General features: G+C 39.9%; 2 protein-coding genes, 1 long non-coding RNA gene and 1 pseudogene across 3 annotated transcripts; all 4 read left to right on the forward strand.

Moving 5' to 3' along the window:
• Positions 1–289: 289 nt before the first annotated feature.
• Positions 290–731, forward strand: LOC126582190 (uncharacterized). The gene is made up of 2 exons (XR_007609305.1): positions 290–413; positions 607–731. It is a non-coding gene; the product is annotated as an uncharacterized LOC126582190 (long non-coding RNA).
• Positions 732–2730: 1999 nt separating this feature from the next.
• LOC126582543 (uncharacterized) lies at positions 2731–3665 on the forward strand. The gene is made up of 2 exons (XM_050246682.1): positions 2731–2740; positions 2876–3665. The coding sequence occupies exons 1-2, from the start codon at positions 2731–2733 to the stop codon at positions 3418–3420; spliced, it is 555 nt and encodes a 184-aa protein (XP_050102639.1). The 3' UTR covers positions 3421–3665.
• A 1088-nt stretch (positions 3666–4753) lies between these two features.
• Positions 4754–5334, forward strand: LOC126582544 (uncharacterized). The gene is made up of 2 exons (XM_050246684.1): positions 4754–4770; positions 4812–5334. Exons 1-2 carry the CDS (start codon positions 4754–4756, stop codon positions 5332–5334), a joined length of 540 nt encoding a protein of 179 aa, XP_050102641.1.
• A 3411-nt stretch (positions 5335–8745) lies between these two features.
• On the forward strand, positions 8746–12177 carry LOC126582545 (uncharacterized; annotated as a pseudogene).
• The last annotated feature ends 5115 nt before the right edge of the window (positions 12178–17292 follow it).

A 17292-nucleotide genomic window follows, 5' to 3' on the forward strand; every position in this document is an offset into this window, starting at 1 on the left:
ATAAAATTGTCATCAATGATTTCTCATAGTTTTGAAAAAGAATTTATGATCACATTATTACAAAATATTAACTAACTTTCTAACTATATATAAACAAGCAAGTGGTCATTTACCACATTGCTGAAAAGGTGTTGAGCTCTTACATGACTGCATGGGTTCAAACCCCGTTCGATGGCTAATCTAACAAAATTTATTGTTTGACAAAAAAAAAAATAATAATAAAACTATATATAACCAAATGTTATTCATCCATATTTACTCTAAGTAAAGTTGCAAATTCCACACAGAAATCCAAATGAGTATTTTGTTTGTGGACTTTGTTGTAGGCAATGATAAGATATCCTTGCAAGAGATGGGATGATGGAATCGGAAGAGTTCGAAATTTCAAACTTATTTTGTTGTTTAACTTTTAGGTTGGTAGTGTCATTCAATACTACGGTCTAGTGGTATTCTTCTTCATTTATAAGTGAGAGATCTTATGTTAGATTATCGCCAAATACGAGTTTGAACCAGATTATTGCTAGTCCACTATAAGACTAAGCTCACCCCCTCCCCATAGTATAGATAATATCACTTGTTCAAAAAAAGAAAAAAAAAAACTTTTAGGTTGGTAGTAGGTTTTTTTTTAATTTTTTTTTTTTTTAGGTTGGTAGTAGTTTTATGAAAAATTCAAGTTTTATTAACAATATAAAACAAATAAATAATAAAGTCGTTCGTTTAGGGCGCAACAATTGAAATTTGTGATGTTAATGTCCGTACGCGGAATGCTGGGACAGTTCCATGCGCTTCGGCATTCGACGAACGAGTTAGGAAGTTTCCGAAAGGTCTATCTTTTTCTGTACGCTAAGTCATCCATTCAACGTTGAACTAAAGTAAAGTAGCTCGAGCAAGTGACTTTTTATCATAGTAATAAAAAAAATGTTGAGCTTTTAAATGCCAATACGGGTTTTAATTCGATTAATAACTAATCTAACATTTAATTTGACAAAACTTATCGTTTGTCAAAAAATAAAGTAAAACAGCTTGAGCGGGACCTACCTTAGTGCCAAGAATTCAGAGGATCAGAATGGAAGAATTGTATAAAGGAAAAACTTGATAAAGTTCAATATTTTTTAACAAATATTAAGAATAGTTCAGTTTATTAAAATAGTCAAATCCCTTAAAATTGGGATTATTTAATTATCAATAAGTATTATTTGTTGATAGGCTACTCATACGAAGAAGCCATGACAGAACCGACGAGACGGCGGAGCAGGAGGGGGGGGGAGAGGAGCTGCTCACCGCAGTCGGAGCATATCGGCTGGAGCAGACGATCTTGCAGACATAATGCATTCACAACTTTGCCCTCTCTTTCGTTGCGTCTACGACGGTTCAAGTAATTTTAAGTGTTTAATGTCTTATAATTTTTATATAAATTATAAAATAAAAAAAAATTATTAGTTTCAAGTAATTGTAAGGGTAAACTAGTAAACTTGCAAAATTCAGTCTTAATTTCACTGTAAGATTTGCAAATGAATGCTAGCTGCACCAGCCCACAACATTTGCTCACTCTCTCTCTTTAAGTTCTAAAGTCTGTATATATATACCAATATGAAGAAAGGTATTACTAGGAAAACTAAATTTGATAGGCAAAATTTGCAAAAAAAATGATGTGTTACCAGTAAAAAAATAAACACGTTTATCAACGCTTAAGTAATAATTCAATTACCAACTTTCATGTAATTTAGTTTACCAAATTTTCGCCACAAATTTTGTCTTCTTAGCATTACCCTAATAAAAAAAGACAATAGAGATAGATAGTAATTGTGTCGAGAAGATTGAAGAGCGAAAACGAAGAGCGAGATGTAAGGAGCGAAAGCAAAGAGAGATGGGGATTAAAAGAAAAAGGAAATTCTATATGTATATTTGGTAAACAGGCATGGCATACTTGAAATAACAGAAAATTGGTGGAACAAAATCCACTAATTCGTGTTAACGTTAATTTGCACGAAATATATCTGAAACTGAGGGTTGGGAGAAATCGGTCAAAAAAACAAAAGTTTAAATCTTTAAAAAGTTTAGGGAGTAAATTGAAAATTAAGTAAAAATTCAAAGGAGAAATCGGTAATTTAACCTAACTTTTATTAAATTACATTCATCAGCGCGGTTCAGCCTAGAAATAAGCACTTCCAACCCCTTCATTTCCTACACTTTTTCCTGGGGATTTTTGATCGCCTAATTCTACTGGTTTGATCGCCTACTTCTCCTGGGGATTTTTGATCGTTATTTCTACTGGTTTGATCGCCTAGTTCTCCTGGGGATTTTTGATCGCCTAGTTCTCCTGGGGATTTTCTCCTGGGGATTTTCTCCTGAGAATTTTTGCAATTAAAAAAACTCAAGTTTGGAATTAAATCAGAAGTTATGGTCCCAGCTGGGTCAGTACATCTTTTTAGTTGTTTATTCGTGTTTTTTTTTTTTTGTTGGCATCTACTCCGCTTCTGCATTTCGTCACAAGCGGACTGTTTCCTTTATGCTTTGCAATCAGCTTGTTAATCTGTCGACGATACTCTGCGTAACCTTCCTTCAAAAGCAGAAAAATTGAAACCAAGTACAAAGAAATCGAGCGCTAATTGGAATTAGGGGATTTTCAAAACAGAAATCCTAATTTTAATTCTAAATCCCCAAATTGAAATTTCAAAACCCTAATACTCAATTTCAGAATCCAAATCGAAATCAAGGTACAATAATTTCATGAATCTTGGTACGTTCAGATCAGAGAAGCTTCGATTTGGAGGTCGTGGTAGGAGATGGAGGTGAAACTGTGGAAGTCTGGATCTGGAATATGGAGGAGTCATAGAGGTGTGGTGGTCGATGACTCGACGGCCGACGTGTTGAGTCTGTTGGCAGAGGAAGGAGGAGGAGGGTGGTCAGTACAGCACTAGGGAGGAAGGTGGTCAGTACACATCTCCACTGGCAGCACACCAACTTATATTCCAGTTCATCAACATCCTAGGAGTCCTCCTTCAGGTGAAGCATGCAACCGGAGATTTACCGTCTCCATTCGTCACAGACCACAACACAATTATGATGTTGATTGCTGATTTACTCACTTACGCGGGGACATTGGAGACTGCTAAGATTCTCCAAGATTCCAGCAATACAAATGGATATAAATGGATCAACAACATTAGCCTACTGTGTGGAACTTTTGCGGTGATTCTGCTGGTGCTCCTCCTCGATCGAGATTTGGGCTGGTTTGCTTTTGCATGTTGGGTGGCATCTATTGGGATAATTGTGACCATGTCCTACGAAACCCCAAGAAGACTCTGTACTGGAGCTGTTGATTATGTCCGTGAGAAAATGAAGGAGCTGATGAGGAGATTGAAGGGCACCGAAGAACCCGAGAACCAGGACAGGATGACTAACCCTGAAACTTGTTAAAGTTGTTAGGTCTCCTGGTTTTTAGGATTTGTTTTAAGTAATGGTGAATAATCCCTATTGGGACACATTTGTTGCATTATCTGTTTAAGACTTGGTCATATACCACGATCCTAGGGTTGTAAATCGTGGGCTGTTATTTCTCCTTCAGTGTATTTTGTAAAGCTATTATATAGCGACTGCAACTCTTTGATTTCAATAAGAGAGTTCTCCATGTATTTGAGTTTTATCAAGCTGTTGTTTTGCAAGTTCGTTGTCGCTCTTCTTGGTTCTAACAAAGCTTTAATTAATGAACTACTTGTTATTGCCTTTGTATTACTTGGTTAGCTATTATACTACCATTTCTATTAAAGACAGAGTGGTCTGTTTTGAGTTAGAAACGGAGTATCGCTCAAATAAAAGGTCGTACCCAGTGCACAAGGCTCCCGCTTTACGCAGGGTCTGGGAGAGGTGAATGTCGGCTAGCCTTACCCCCATTTATGGAGAGGTTAATTTGGAGATCCAAGTTATGGATCAGATATTTAAGCGGCAATACATGGTGATTGTATTGCGAAAATGCCTGTATTAATAAGATTTTGTCTCATCAATTTCTCTGTCTTGGGAGTACAAGGCATGTGCTTTTTGACAATGGATGCAGACCTTAATGTTAACCCTCTCCATTCAGAAACACAAGTTCAAAATAATTGTTTCGTTTCCTTCTTATAAAATTGGACCATGTAGAAGGAAAAAAAACACTTTAAAGCTCAATTGAAGGAAAAACCCCTCAACTATCCACTTATTTATTCTTAGTTGCAAAATTTTCTTTGTTCTAAGTTTTCTGAAATTGTTTACTGAACAAGTGCGTTTGTTGCTTTCATTTTGTTGCAAGTGTAGCTCAATACGACCACGTTTCTTTTGCACTCACTCACTGCAGTGCCATCTCCCGTAGTTCTTGAAGCTTCGTGGCCACAACTGGTCATATTCCTCCGCACCAAACTTTGTTTTGGAAATTCTCTTTAGCTGGGAAAGAAAACAGAGCTCTCGTTGAAGAAGAAAAAAGAAAATAGAAAACAGAGTTCTTGCATGTGTCTGTGTGTGAGAGAGATAGAATGTATAGCGAGTCTTCGATTTCGTTTGAGTCCGCGGCATCTGAAGTGATTTGCATCCACGAATTTGGTGCCGTCGATGTTATCTAATCCTTTACTTTGGATTGATATATGAAAGAAATGACAAATAGAAAAGAGTGAAGAAACAATATTTATAACAAACGGGATCGTGGATAAGCTCATGTTCTTAATTAGTATTGTGGTCTAAAAAAGATGGTCTCCTTAATATTTTCCTATTCGTTAATAGTACAATGCCACTTATTTCCATGTAATCTTCACATCTAATCCTATATGCTGTTTATAATACAGCAGCACTAGGGAGGAGGGTGGTCAGTACAAATCTCTACCAGCAGCACACAATTGTATATTCCATCTCCTCAACATGTTTGGAGTCCTCCAGGTGAAGCAAGCGACCGGAAATTTGCCATCTCCATTTGTCACAGACCACAATACTGTTATTATGTTGATTGCTGATTTACTCACTTACGCGGGGACATTGGAGACTACCAAGATTCTCCAAGCTTCCAACAATACAAATATATATGAATTGATGAACAACATCAGCCTCTTGTGTGGAACTCTTGCGTTGGTTCTAATGGTGCTCCTCCTCGTTCCAGCTTTCGGGTGGTTTACTCTTGCATGCTGGGCCTTATATTTTGTGATAATTGTGACCAAGTCCTACCAAACCCTAAGAACACTCTGCACTACAGCTACTGGTTATGTCCGTCACAAATACCAAACCTTAATAACACTCTGTATTGCAGCTGTTGTTTATGTTTGTGACAAAATGAAGGGCACCGAGGAACCCCCGAACCAGAATGGGATGCCTTAATTACTTGTTATTGCCGTTGTATTACTCGTTATTGTCTTTGTATTACTTGTTATTGCTTTTGTATCATGTGTTATTGCATTTTCTATTTAGTTAAATACGATGTAAAATAGTGCTTGCAAACCCTTTCTTTTTAGTAATTGTTGGAACACAATTTGTAGGTCTGAATTATGAATCAGATAATTAAGCGGCAATACAGACGACGTTCGTTGCAAAAGTGCGTTTGCTGCTTTGATTTTGTTGCAAGTGTAGCTTAAAAGTACAGCGTTTCTTTTGCTCTCATTCACCACCGTGCCATCTTCCGTAGTGCTTTAAGCTTCACGGCCGCGATTGGTCATCTTCCTCACCACCAAACTCTGTTTGGGAGTTCTCATTTGCTGAGGAACAAAAAACAGAGTTCTTGTTAAAAAAAAAAAAGACGGAAAACAGAGTTTTTGTGTGTGTATGTGTCTGTGAGAGAGAGAATGCGTAACGAGTCTTCGATCTGATTTATGTTTTTGTGTTCCTATGTCGGTGGAAATTTTGGACGGTTCGTACTCTCGTCTTGTGGACGGTTTGTTATGTGAGAATTGCAACTGACGTACCAATACTTGAAAGGATTTTGTGAAAGTGCAGTTGCAGCACTCTTTCATGCCTGTGACAAATTGAAAGAGCTCATATTGCATGGGCTACATATCTTGTAAGATTAGAGCAAATTAAGATAAACTCATCTAAATATACACATAATACATAGTATATGATTCATAAAGCGTTTCAATACATATGGAATTGTCCTCAATGACTTCTCATAGTTTTAAAAAACAAAAGATAAATTATGATCACATATGACAAATATTAACTACCTTTCTCACTATACATAACAAATATTCCGCGTTGAGTTCATATTAATAGAATGAAATTTTATCTTTATTCAAAACAAATATTTTGTTTCTTCAGTTTCTTTGAATTAAAAAAAAATTGAACTGTTGAATAAAAAAACTAGGGATGTAAAATAGCTTACGTGGCTCGGTGTTATAAGGATGTGTTTGCTGTAGCAAACTACACTAACATTTAGTCCAATCTAAGCTAGTAAAAGTTAAAAAGGGCAAACAAACGCAGGTGCGTTTGTTGCACCGGACTGGACTATCTTCAAGGACTAAGTTGGACTGGCTTAGACTAGATTAAACTGGATTAGCTTAGTGAAGTGTTTGGTGCAGTGTCGAACTAAAAATCAAAATAATAACAAACTTTAATATTACATTATTTAATATATATCTATTAATATTTTAATACATACTTATTAATATTTTAAAATTATGCAACATTTTTCATTTTCTTAAGAACAATGTTCTAAAAAACGCTAGGCGCTAGTCGGGCGGTGGACTAGCGCCTAACGCCTAGGCGCTAGTCGGGCGGTGGACTAGCGCCTAACGCCTAGGCGGCCTAGGCGGATTTACATAAATTTACACTATATATTATAAAATATGAGTATATGTGTATAATTTTAGAACTTTTTTTTTTCTATTTTTATACAATGAATATTAGGCCTAGTTTGTTTTTTCTTTGAACAAAATAGTGGATCACAAAATCGACCCAACTTGAAAGAAAATCCCTTTTTTTCAATTAAACCGACAACTTTCTACATCTACACCCTTTATCGGTTTCTCCAATGGTAGTCCCAATCAACCATCACTTGTTTATTGTTTAGTGGCTCTAGGCTTGCATTTATTATTATCAACAGATCTCCTTTTCTTTCTCTCTCTGCAGAGAGATCCTCTTCTCCCACTTTAGGTATGCCTTTCTTTTCCTCCCATTTTCAGTTTATCTTTCGACTCTCTCTTTCTCTCTCCCTCTGTACCCCAACTTTTCCATGATGCATGAATGAAATCCATACGTGGTCTGCAAACAAATGAAATCCATATGTTTTCCAGCTTAGCGCCCACAAGAAGCAGAAGCTGTCAGAACGGACGGATCTCTTCGACTCTCTCTCTCTTCTTTCTTTCTTTCTCTCTCTCTCTCTCTCTCTCTCTCTCTCTTCTCTTCAACAGAACGAACGGATCTCTTCAATAGATCCCCTTCTCTCTCTGTAGTAAAACCCAACGGACGAATCTCTTCAACATATTTGGGTTGTGGGTGGTGGACCATGCAGATGCGAGGGAAGATTTGCAGAGCATCGACCGCCGCCTAGCACCGCCTAGGCCGCCTTGAGCGCCTAGAGACGCCTAGGCGGCCGTCTAAATCCTTCCCGCCTTACCTGAACGATTTAGCCTAAATCGGATCGGGACTCCACCGCCGAGCCCCTAGGCGGCCGCCTAGGCCGAGTTTTAGAACACTGCTTAAGAACTCTCCCTCTCCCTAGAAACTTCTCTACTTTTCTCCCTCTTTGAACCCGTCATATTCTCTTCGTTTCTCCATTTTTTTTTTTGCAAAATTTCAGATCCTTCTAAACTATTTTCTGCAAAATTTCACATTCCTTAGAAACAAGCTGATGGGTTATTTCTCCCTCTGATCAAGTTATTATTGCATGGCTTTGTTCCTTCAATCGTTGCTGTTGAAATGTTGAGATGTTTCTTATATTCAATCATTTGCTTTGGTAGCATTTTATCTCCATTTTCAACATATATGAGCTTTAGGAAAGCCTATATTTGCCCTTGATTTGATTTGCTTCGTCAAATTCTCTTTCTTTTTTTCATGTTTGTGAATTCTTCGAAAGGTTGAGATGTTTGGTCTACAGTCGAAGCATGTGGTTGAGACTGTTGTCCTGATTTTGCAGTGCGAGATCGCCGTCTTGCATCTATAATGCGAGACCGCTGTTGCTATTGATGTGTGAATGACAAGATCCATGGGTCTGAAAGCAGAAAGGGCGAGATCGACGAAGCTCACAGAGGATTAGAGGAGCGAACGAAGTTGGTCTTAGCAGTCCGGCTGTTTCTGGAGGGTCTCGCTAAGACCCTTTAGTGAAAGCTTTAGTGAACGCGAGTCCCTCATAGTCCACTAATGCTAATCCATGATACTAACAAACACAGAATTAGACTAGATGTTAGTCTAATTCAATCCAATGAGGACTACGGAGGGCAAACAAAAACACCCTAAAAGTCTAAATACTAGGAACCAGGTTTACAGTGGACTGCACCCAATTGAGGCCTATAAATTTGACCTATATTCAAATACCCCTTCGGATTAATGCGTCGTGAATAAGAAAAGCCACACACACCTTTTCTAACTTTTCTAATAAAAAATGGTAGCAACGGAGCCGCTGATGTATCGTTCTTGGAAATGTCCTGCAAACTGATGATGTATTGCCAACGCACACGGCAGAGTAAACTAAATGAAAGCGTATTGAAAAGTCTTCGTCACGAAGACGACGACGACAACGAAGAAAATAATAATAGTGAAAGCGTATTGAAGGTAGTATAAGTTCATCTGTTGTGGCTTTGCAATCTGTTGCAGCCATTTCCCATTCATCTTCCAATTGGACAAAACCTCCATGTAGCTTGAGCCAGAACTTAACACCAATTCAAGTAAGCACTTCCGTTAATACCTCAACACAATCCTAATGGGGCCTCAATCGTGATGCCTGAAAGCTGCGAAGTTATCAGGGACAGATTACTTCTAGATTGTAATTCAATACCATTAACTCCCAGTCTTAAAGATGAAGTGTCACACCAAAGTGGTTTTTTCTTTCGTGCGAAGTTGGAGGCCAATGAAGTACATGCTTGTCACCCCTCAATGAGCCTTGTCCGCCAGAGGAACCATTCAAGTTTGGGTCACCGGGTGGATGTGTCTGCAATTGATGTCAACGATGTTCCTCCGATTGAATATCTGCATGGAGTAACTTGTGGACAAAATATTATTTCTCTTCAGGGGCTGAGGTACCAAGAAAGCCGACAAGGAAGATTGCATTGGCTTGAAGCAGTATCACTTTGCAATGGTAAATCTTCCAAAGAAGGTGAAGGTTCTCATCATCTGAATATAGATTCCTTACAGAACCTTTCTAAGCAGTTTGTGAACAGAGCTGATTTGAGAAATGGTCATTCTCAAGGTCTTATTCCAGATTCCTCTTCATTAATGCATGGCCATGATGCTGAAAATGGCTACTCTGCTAGAATTGCGTTTGATAAGAGTGATATGGTTCAGGATCCTGTGTCACGTACGTGTGGAGAGCAACTGATTACAGACGGTCTGGTTCTAGACAAGGGATTATCAAACGAGAATTCTGGTTCAAGACACCAAATAGATTTAAATAGATGTTTAACTGTAGAAGAAATTGAAACGACTGCTGTTTCTCCAACTATGAGGATGGAAACTGTGATAGATTTGGAGGCACCGGTAGTAGTTGAAACAGATATATATGAGGAAGATTCCATTGAAAGAAGACGTAAGGACTCACCTCATGAGGGCCTTATCAGAGCAGCAGCTGAGGCTTCAGTTGCCATCTCATCATCTCAAACTCACGATATGCAGGACAATGCCACTGGTTGCAAAATGGATGCTTCGCAAACCGACTCCCTCGTTGGTTTGCAGAAATAATTTCTTCATGTGACGGAAGTCTTGACAATGGAAGTGCGGCAGAGGTTAAGCGAACTGCCAGTGAAGAGTCCCTTACCAATGTGACGGATTACTTTGAGCACATGACATTAAATTTGCTGGAAACCAAGGAAGAGCTACCCTGCTATGTGCCTCCAAATTCAGACAACCTAATAGAAGAAGTGACATTGTAAAAAAGGCCACGAAGAGGGCAATCAAGGAGATGGAGGCAGCAGAAAGACTTCCAGAGAGATGTACTTCCCGATCTTGTTTCTTTGTCAAAAAACGAGGTGACTGATGATCTTCAAATAATTGAAGGGTTGATTATGGAATCTGGTGGGAGTTGGCTGTCAAGTTTATCAGAAAGAAATTCCGGTATGGGTGGTAGGGGAAGGGGGAGGAAGCGTAAGGGAACTTCTGCTCTGTCTACTACTGTGGCTGAAGTTTAATTCTGACTTACACAATATTGAATTAGCTCTCTCTCTCTCTCTCTCTCTCTCTCTCTCTCTCTCTCTCTCTCTCTCTCTCTTTCTCTTTCTCTTTCTTTTCTCTCGATCTCAGATATCTTCATACCTTCATTACTTCCTCTGAGTTATGATGGTATCATCGCCTAGTTAGGTTTACTACCTCTTCCGATCCTAATTCTTCCGCTGTTTGTTTTGGAAGGTGCGAAGTTGGAACGACGGTGTGGCGGTCTTTGTTTCGGCGAAGTTGCGAAGTTGGATTGTGTGATTTGCAGTTGGGTGACTCCGATACAGAGTGTTGGGAATCGTCTGCTTCTGGGTTGCTCATTGTCTTGGTGATTGCTTCAGGTGTTCTTATTCCTTTAATTCAAAGGTTGTAGTCAATTTCTGCTTTCTGGGTGTTGCTAATTTCTGATTTCTGGGTGTTGCTAATTTCTCGAGATGTTGATGTGTGATATTTCTGGTTGATCTGGGATATTTGTGTTGATTTGGGTGTTTGTGTTAATCTGCATATTTTGTATTGCATATGTTGATGTGTTGATTTGGGTGTTTGGGATATATGTGTTGATTTGGGAGTATTGTAATCAAGAAAGTGTTATTCTTTCTGCATCAACGAACGTGTGTGAACAAGAAAGTGTCATTCTTTCTGTATCAAGAACAAGAAAGTGTCATTCTTTCTACATCAAGAACAAGAAAGTGTCATTTTTTCTACATCAAGAACAAGAAAGTGTCATTTTTTCTGTATCAAGAACAAGAAAGTGTCATTCTTTCTACATCAAGAACAAGAAAGTGTCATTTTTTCTGCATCAAGAACAATAAAGTGTCATTCTTTCTTCTTAAGTTCAGAGTGTCATTCTCTGCATATAATCTGAATCAGTGTTAATTGTTGTCTGTGAAAAGAATTATGACTACTTCGAGTTTTAAAGTGGAAGGTGTTTTGGGTATGCTCTGAGAGATGATAATTTTGCCAAATGGGCATTTCAGTTTCAGTATGTTCTAAGAGGTTACAAACTATTTGGTTACTTTGATGGCACAATTGTGTGTCCATCAAAATATGTTGTTAGTACTGCGAATGGTGTTACAACAGAAATTACTGAAGCTTTTATTGATTGGGAGTCTACAAATATGGCATTGTTAAGTCTTTTACTTGCCACCTTGACTGATGAGGCCATGGAATATGTCATTGGTTGTAGAACTGTTCATGAGGCATGTACAAATCTTGTTGACAGATATGCTTCTGTTTTGAAGTCTAGGGTGAATCATCTTAAGACAGAATTGCATACAATTCAAAAGGGCATTGATTTTATTGATAAATATTTGTTGAGATTGAAAGCAATTAGAGATCAATTAATTGCAGCATGTGAGTTTGTGTCTGATAATGAAATTATGATTGCTGGTCTTGCGGGTCTACCAAAGGAATATTCAGTCATTCGAACAGTGATTCTGGCTAGGGAGTCTTTTATCACTATGAAAGAGTTTAGAGCACAACTCCTAGGAGCTGAGAGAGAAATTGAGGGAGAAATGAATGTGCTTTCACATAATAGGTCTGCAATGTTTGTTTAAGGCTCTAGTTCTAGTTCTAATACATCATCATCTTCTAATCCCCAAAATCATAGTCATATACCTGCTAGTACTGGTGGTATAATTATTGATGTGCCATTTGTGCCGTCTTCACAGTTGCAGGACAGTTCTTCTATGTCTCAACAGTTTCCTCAACAGTTCTATCTTGCACCAACTCAGAATCCAACACCTTTCTTTCCATCATCTACTCCATTTCCTAATGAATCTTATGGCTTTGGTTTTATTGGGAATACAAATAATCAGAATGGTTCAGGTTCACAGACTCATGGGTAATCAATTTGGGTCTAGACCTCCAAATGGATTTAGAAATAACAATCATTCCAGAGGGAAATTTTTTAACTCTGGTGAATCATCCAATTACTATTTTGGTGGATCAAGACAAAATGGGAATAATACTTGGTCTGGCAATATAAATACCAGGACTAATGTGACAGTTGAATGTCAAATATGCAATAAAAGGGGGCACACTGCTGCTAACAGCTTTCACAGGAATAATGCATCTTCATCATATGGTTTTATTGTTGAATGCCAAATTTGTGGTAAAAGAGGGCATTCAGCACTTGATTGTTATTAAAGAAGTAACTTTGCTTTTCAAGGTCAGGCTCCACCTTCTTCATTGACTGCTATGAATGCTCCACCTTCTTCATCGTCAACTAATTTCTGAAACATTATTCACCGAGATCAATAACCTGAGTATACCAATAGATAATCCAAATGTTAAGTACAAGTTTATCTCAGCAAAAGTTCATCGAAATGCAGTTACCTTGATGCTGTCCTGGAATTGAGGAGAGACGTCTTTCTCAAAACTCTCAGAAACCTTGAAATACATTACGAGACTCATCACCTCTCCATCACTATCACCGAGGAACATTGCAGTGGGATAAGTAGGCAACTGCAACAACACGGAGGGCAATATCATAAGAAACTGTTGAGGACAATGTAAACAACAAAGCATACCAACATAAATTAGTTCTCCGAAAGTACCTGTATATGTACATACGTTGAAATGAAGGAAAGCTTATTTATTGATATCCCCGATAAGCTACAAATATGTACATATACATGAGTCAAAATAAACAAACAAGAGAGAGCCTTCACAAAGGTTGCTTAGGAGAAGTCGCAGCAGTCGGTAGAGCCCCAGAAAGAGAAGGCACCGGAGGGGGATCATTCGGAGCCTCAGTACTGGACAGAACCCTAGAAGGAGGAGGCATCAGAGGTTGATCATTTGGAGCTTCATTACGCGGTATAGCCCCAGAAGACGAAGGCAATAAATGCCTTTGGAACAAACCCACAAATCTCTGATGATCAAGTAAAACCTGACCATCAGATTCCTTCATCTGGTCCAGCTTCCTCTTCATGTTTGTAGCATAGTCATGTGCGAGACGGTGCAACTGTTTATTCTCATGCTTGAGCCCTCTAATCTCCTGTTTGAGACTCATCACTTCAGCCGCCAATGATTCAACTTGGCGGGTTCGAGCAAATAGGCGTTGGGCCATATTAGACACAGAACCTGCACACTGAACACTGAGAGCCAGAGAATCCTTAACAGCTAACTCATCAGATCGTTTGGAAAGTAGTCTGTTATCTTTGGGAGTGAGAAGGTTCCTGGCCACCACCGCAGCGGTCATATCATTCTTCATAACGGAATCCCCAACGGTAAGAGGACCAGTAGGGGAGACGAAGGATGGGCGCCATATGTTGTCTGGAGAAGGCGGGGCTGCCTCTTCAACAAGGTTCAAGTCAAAACGACGGTCGGAGGGGCCAGACATTTTCAAAGGTGTTGAAGAGAGAAGAGGTCGAACAAATCAAGATCTTAGAAGTGTAAGAATGGAGCTTCTACTGGTGGAGATTCAAGTGTGCTTTGGAACTTAATGCCAGCCCCTATAAAAATCTGCACTCGACGGAGCTTCAGAAATCGAAGAGGCGCCTGCTCAGAAATCGAAGAGGCGTTTGCTTTCTCAAAAGCTGGGCTGCTCAGAGACCACGAGGGTCGATCTCAGAAATCGAAGAGGCGTCTGCTTTCTCAGAAATCGAAGAGGCGTCTGCTTTCTCAAAAGTTGGGCTGCTCAAAGACCACGAAGGCCGATCTCAGAAATCGAAGAGGCGCTTGCTTTCTCAAAAGTTGGGCTGCTCAGAGACCACGAGGGCCGATCTCAGAAATCGAAGAGGCACCTACTTTTCCAGCCTTGGCAGCACCTGTCACACGCACACTCAGCTTTGCGGAAATTATGGGCATTCTGTCGAAGACTTCTGGTGAAGTAGAAAGCACATGAGTCTTACTGTTCAATCACCCACTTCCCACACGCAATAGTAGCTCATGTGTATCACAGATAACTTTGCCAAAGTTCTCTGCCAAAGTTGAGCACGTGAAGCTTGCAGCTTCCACTACATCGCTCTGACCAAGACGGGTAAAAGAATAGCAAAAAAACAGCACTAACAAAGTTTAGACACATAAATTTTGAAGGTCTAGCTACCCCATATTATTACCCACAAGGGTAAAGGAACAGTATCACTGCTGGATAATTGGAAAGTCCCTGTGTGTCAACCTCTGTGCTTCGTGGCAAGGTAGACTACCAAACATGCCCAACCTTTACTCACATTCGAGAAAACACTCCCAACAAGATTGCTTGCTCCAAAATCGAAGAGGCACCGTCCTCCGAATCTCGAGAGCCAGACTCCCAACATGACTACTTTCTCAAAAATCGAAGAGAGGGTAAAGGAACAGTACCATTGCTGGATAATTGGAAAGTCCCTGTGTGTCAACCTCTGTGCTTCGTGGCAAGGTAGACTAGCAAACATGCCCAACCTTTACTCACATTCGAGAAAACACTCCCAACAAGATTGCTTGCTCCAAAATTGAAGAGGCACCGCCCTCCGAATCTCGAGAGCCAGACTCCCAACATGATTACTTTCTCAAAAATCGAAGAGACACCGCTCTCCGAATCTCGAGAGCCAGACCCCCAGCATGATTGCTTTCTCAAAAATCGAAGAGACATCGTTCTCCGAATCTCGAGAGCCAGATCCCTGATAGGATTGCTTGTTCGAAAACCGAAGAGGCAACACTTTCCCAACTACAAGAGCCGGATCTCCTTGGATAAAGCTGTCTGTAATCTTCACACGCAACATCAGCTTTCCACATACCACAGACCACTTTTTCAAAGTGCTCTGACAGGGTAAAGGAATAGCATTACTACTTGTTGTTAAGGAGACTCCTATATATGTCAACATCCATCCCCAACGGACAGACAGACCTGCAAAAATGCTCAACCCTTCCTCATATATGAGAGGGCACTCTCAACGAAGCCTTTCAAAATATTCAGCTTTCTTTCCCCCCGATAATACCTCTGCAAACAAGTTATACTAGAGCAAGAATATCTCATATCATCAGGGTTAAAAGAAAGAGTATCCCATATCATGCTTTTTCCCTGTCTTTTCCTTTGGCCTTGTTCTTACCTGCAAGACAAGGAGAAAGAGAGCAATCAGTCAGCACTTGGAATCAAGCTTCCAGCCAGGAACTGACTGCCTGGAACTTACTTACCTGGCATTGCTCTCGAGTACTCATCTTCAACATCTTATGCTTCCAGGGAAGATACCGCATCTGCCTGAGGAACAGATAGGGCAAGTGAGAAGGATACAAGGAAGCATGTGGAGACAAGCGTAACAGCACACGTGCCGATACATCCATTACTCTGTCAAAGCAAAAGTATCCCATATCAGTAGGGTCGAACGTACTCTAGATTTGATGGACTTGTTTTGACCCTCAAATTCTTCAGTCGGCCTTATACTCTGGAGGAAACCAGAAAACCCTCCAGCTCAGTTCAAGAATAAGCCTGTGGAAAGTTACTTCTTCAAAAGCAAAAGTATCCCATATCATCTCTTCTCATTTTTCTTCTCTTTATCCTTCATGCTGCCTGCAAGATAGGGAGAATGTGAACAATCAGCCGGAGCTCTGATTGCTTACCTTGTCTGTCACCTCTTTCAGCAAATCCCCTAGCTCGGCAACTTGAGGGACTCCTACTACATGGTTTGTATCGCGCTTGACCAAGCCTGAAACTACAAGTAAGCTTCAAGTGAAATTGATACATTACCTTGTGCATCTCCACCAGTTCAAGATACCACCCCTGGATGGAGGAAGAGTACTTCCAGAGAAGATGTCACATCTACCTATGAGACAGATAAGGCAAGTCAAGACGATACCACATTCCGATACTTAGAAGTTTTGTGATTACGAGATCATTCTCCCACAATATTTCCTAATGTCATTTGTACTAAATCATTCACCTGTACTCACTAAAGGAAAGCTTGAACCTATGTACTTGTGTAAACCCTTCACAATTAATGAGAACTCCTCTATTCCGTGGACGTAGCCAATCTGGGTGAACCACGTACATCTTGTGTTTGCTTTCCTATCTATATCCATTTATATACTTATCCACACTAATGATCGGAGCAATCTAGGATATATCGTGCAAGAGAACGGAGAATTAGAGAGAGATCTCAACCATAGAATAGAAGTTGGATAGATGAAGTGTAAGAGTGCATCCGGCGGGTTGTGTGACCGTCGTAGGCCACTGAAGCTCAAGGGAAAATTTTATAGGACGGCAATAAGGCCAGCGATGTTGTATGGCACAGAATGTTGGGCGGTGAAGCATCAACACGTACACAAAATGGGTGTGGCGGAGACGAGGATGCTTCGTGGGATGTGTGGGCACACAAGAAATGATAAGATTGGAAATGAGGATATTCGAGGTAAAGTAGGAGTGGCCGAAATTGAAGGAAAGATGAGAGAAAATCGGTTCCGGTGATTTGGACATGTGCAAAGAAGGCCTACTGACGCTCCGGTTCGAAGATGTGACTACGGGACAGAGGTTCAGGGCCAAAGGGGTAGAGGAAGACCTAGGAAAACTTTGGAAGAGACTCTAAGAAAAGACTTAGAGTACTTGGTTCTAACGGAGGACATGACACAAAACCGAGCGCAATGGCGTTCTAGGATTCATATAGCCGACCCCACTTAGTGGGAAAAGGCTTTGTTGTTGTTGTTGTTGTTGTTGTTGTATTGTGTCAGGCACTTGCCCCTCACTCGCGAGTGGGGCCGCGTCAGCCGACAAGTTTACAGGGCACAGGGCCCGCGTGCCAGGAAATGCAGGTGACCGTTGGGAAGACACATTCCGTTCGATCTCAACGGCTCTTTAATATGAGCCGTCCGATTTGAAACGGTAATAAAAAAAAACTAATTTAATATCAACTGTTCGATCTGAGATCAACGGTTGATATTAATCTGCTTTATCAATTAAAAAAAAAAAGAAAAAATAGTTTTAAAATTAAGAAAAGTTACCGTTGTGACACGTGGCATAATCTGAAGTGTTGGAATTTAATTTTTTTTTAAATCTAACGGCAGAGATTAATTATT

This window comes from Malus sylvestris, chromosome 9, assembly GCF_916048215.2.
Source record: "Malus sylvestris chromosome 9, drMalSylv7.2, whole genome shotgun sequence".
Lineage (NCBI taxonomy): Eukaryota > Viridiplantae > Streptophyta > Magnoliopsida > Rosales > Rosaceae > Malus > Malus sylvestris.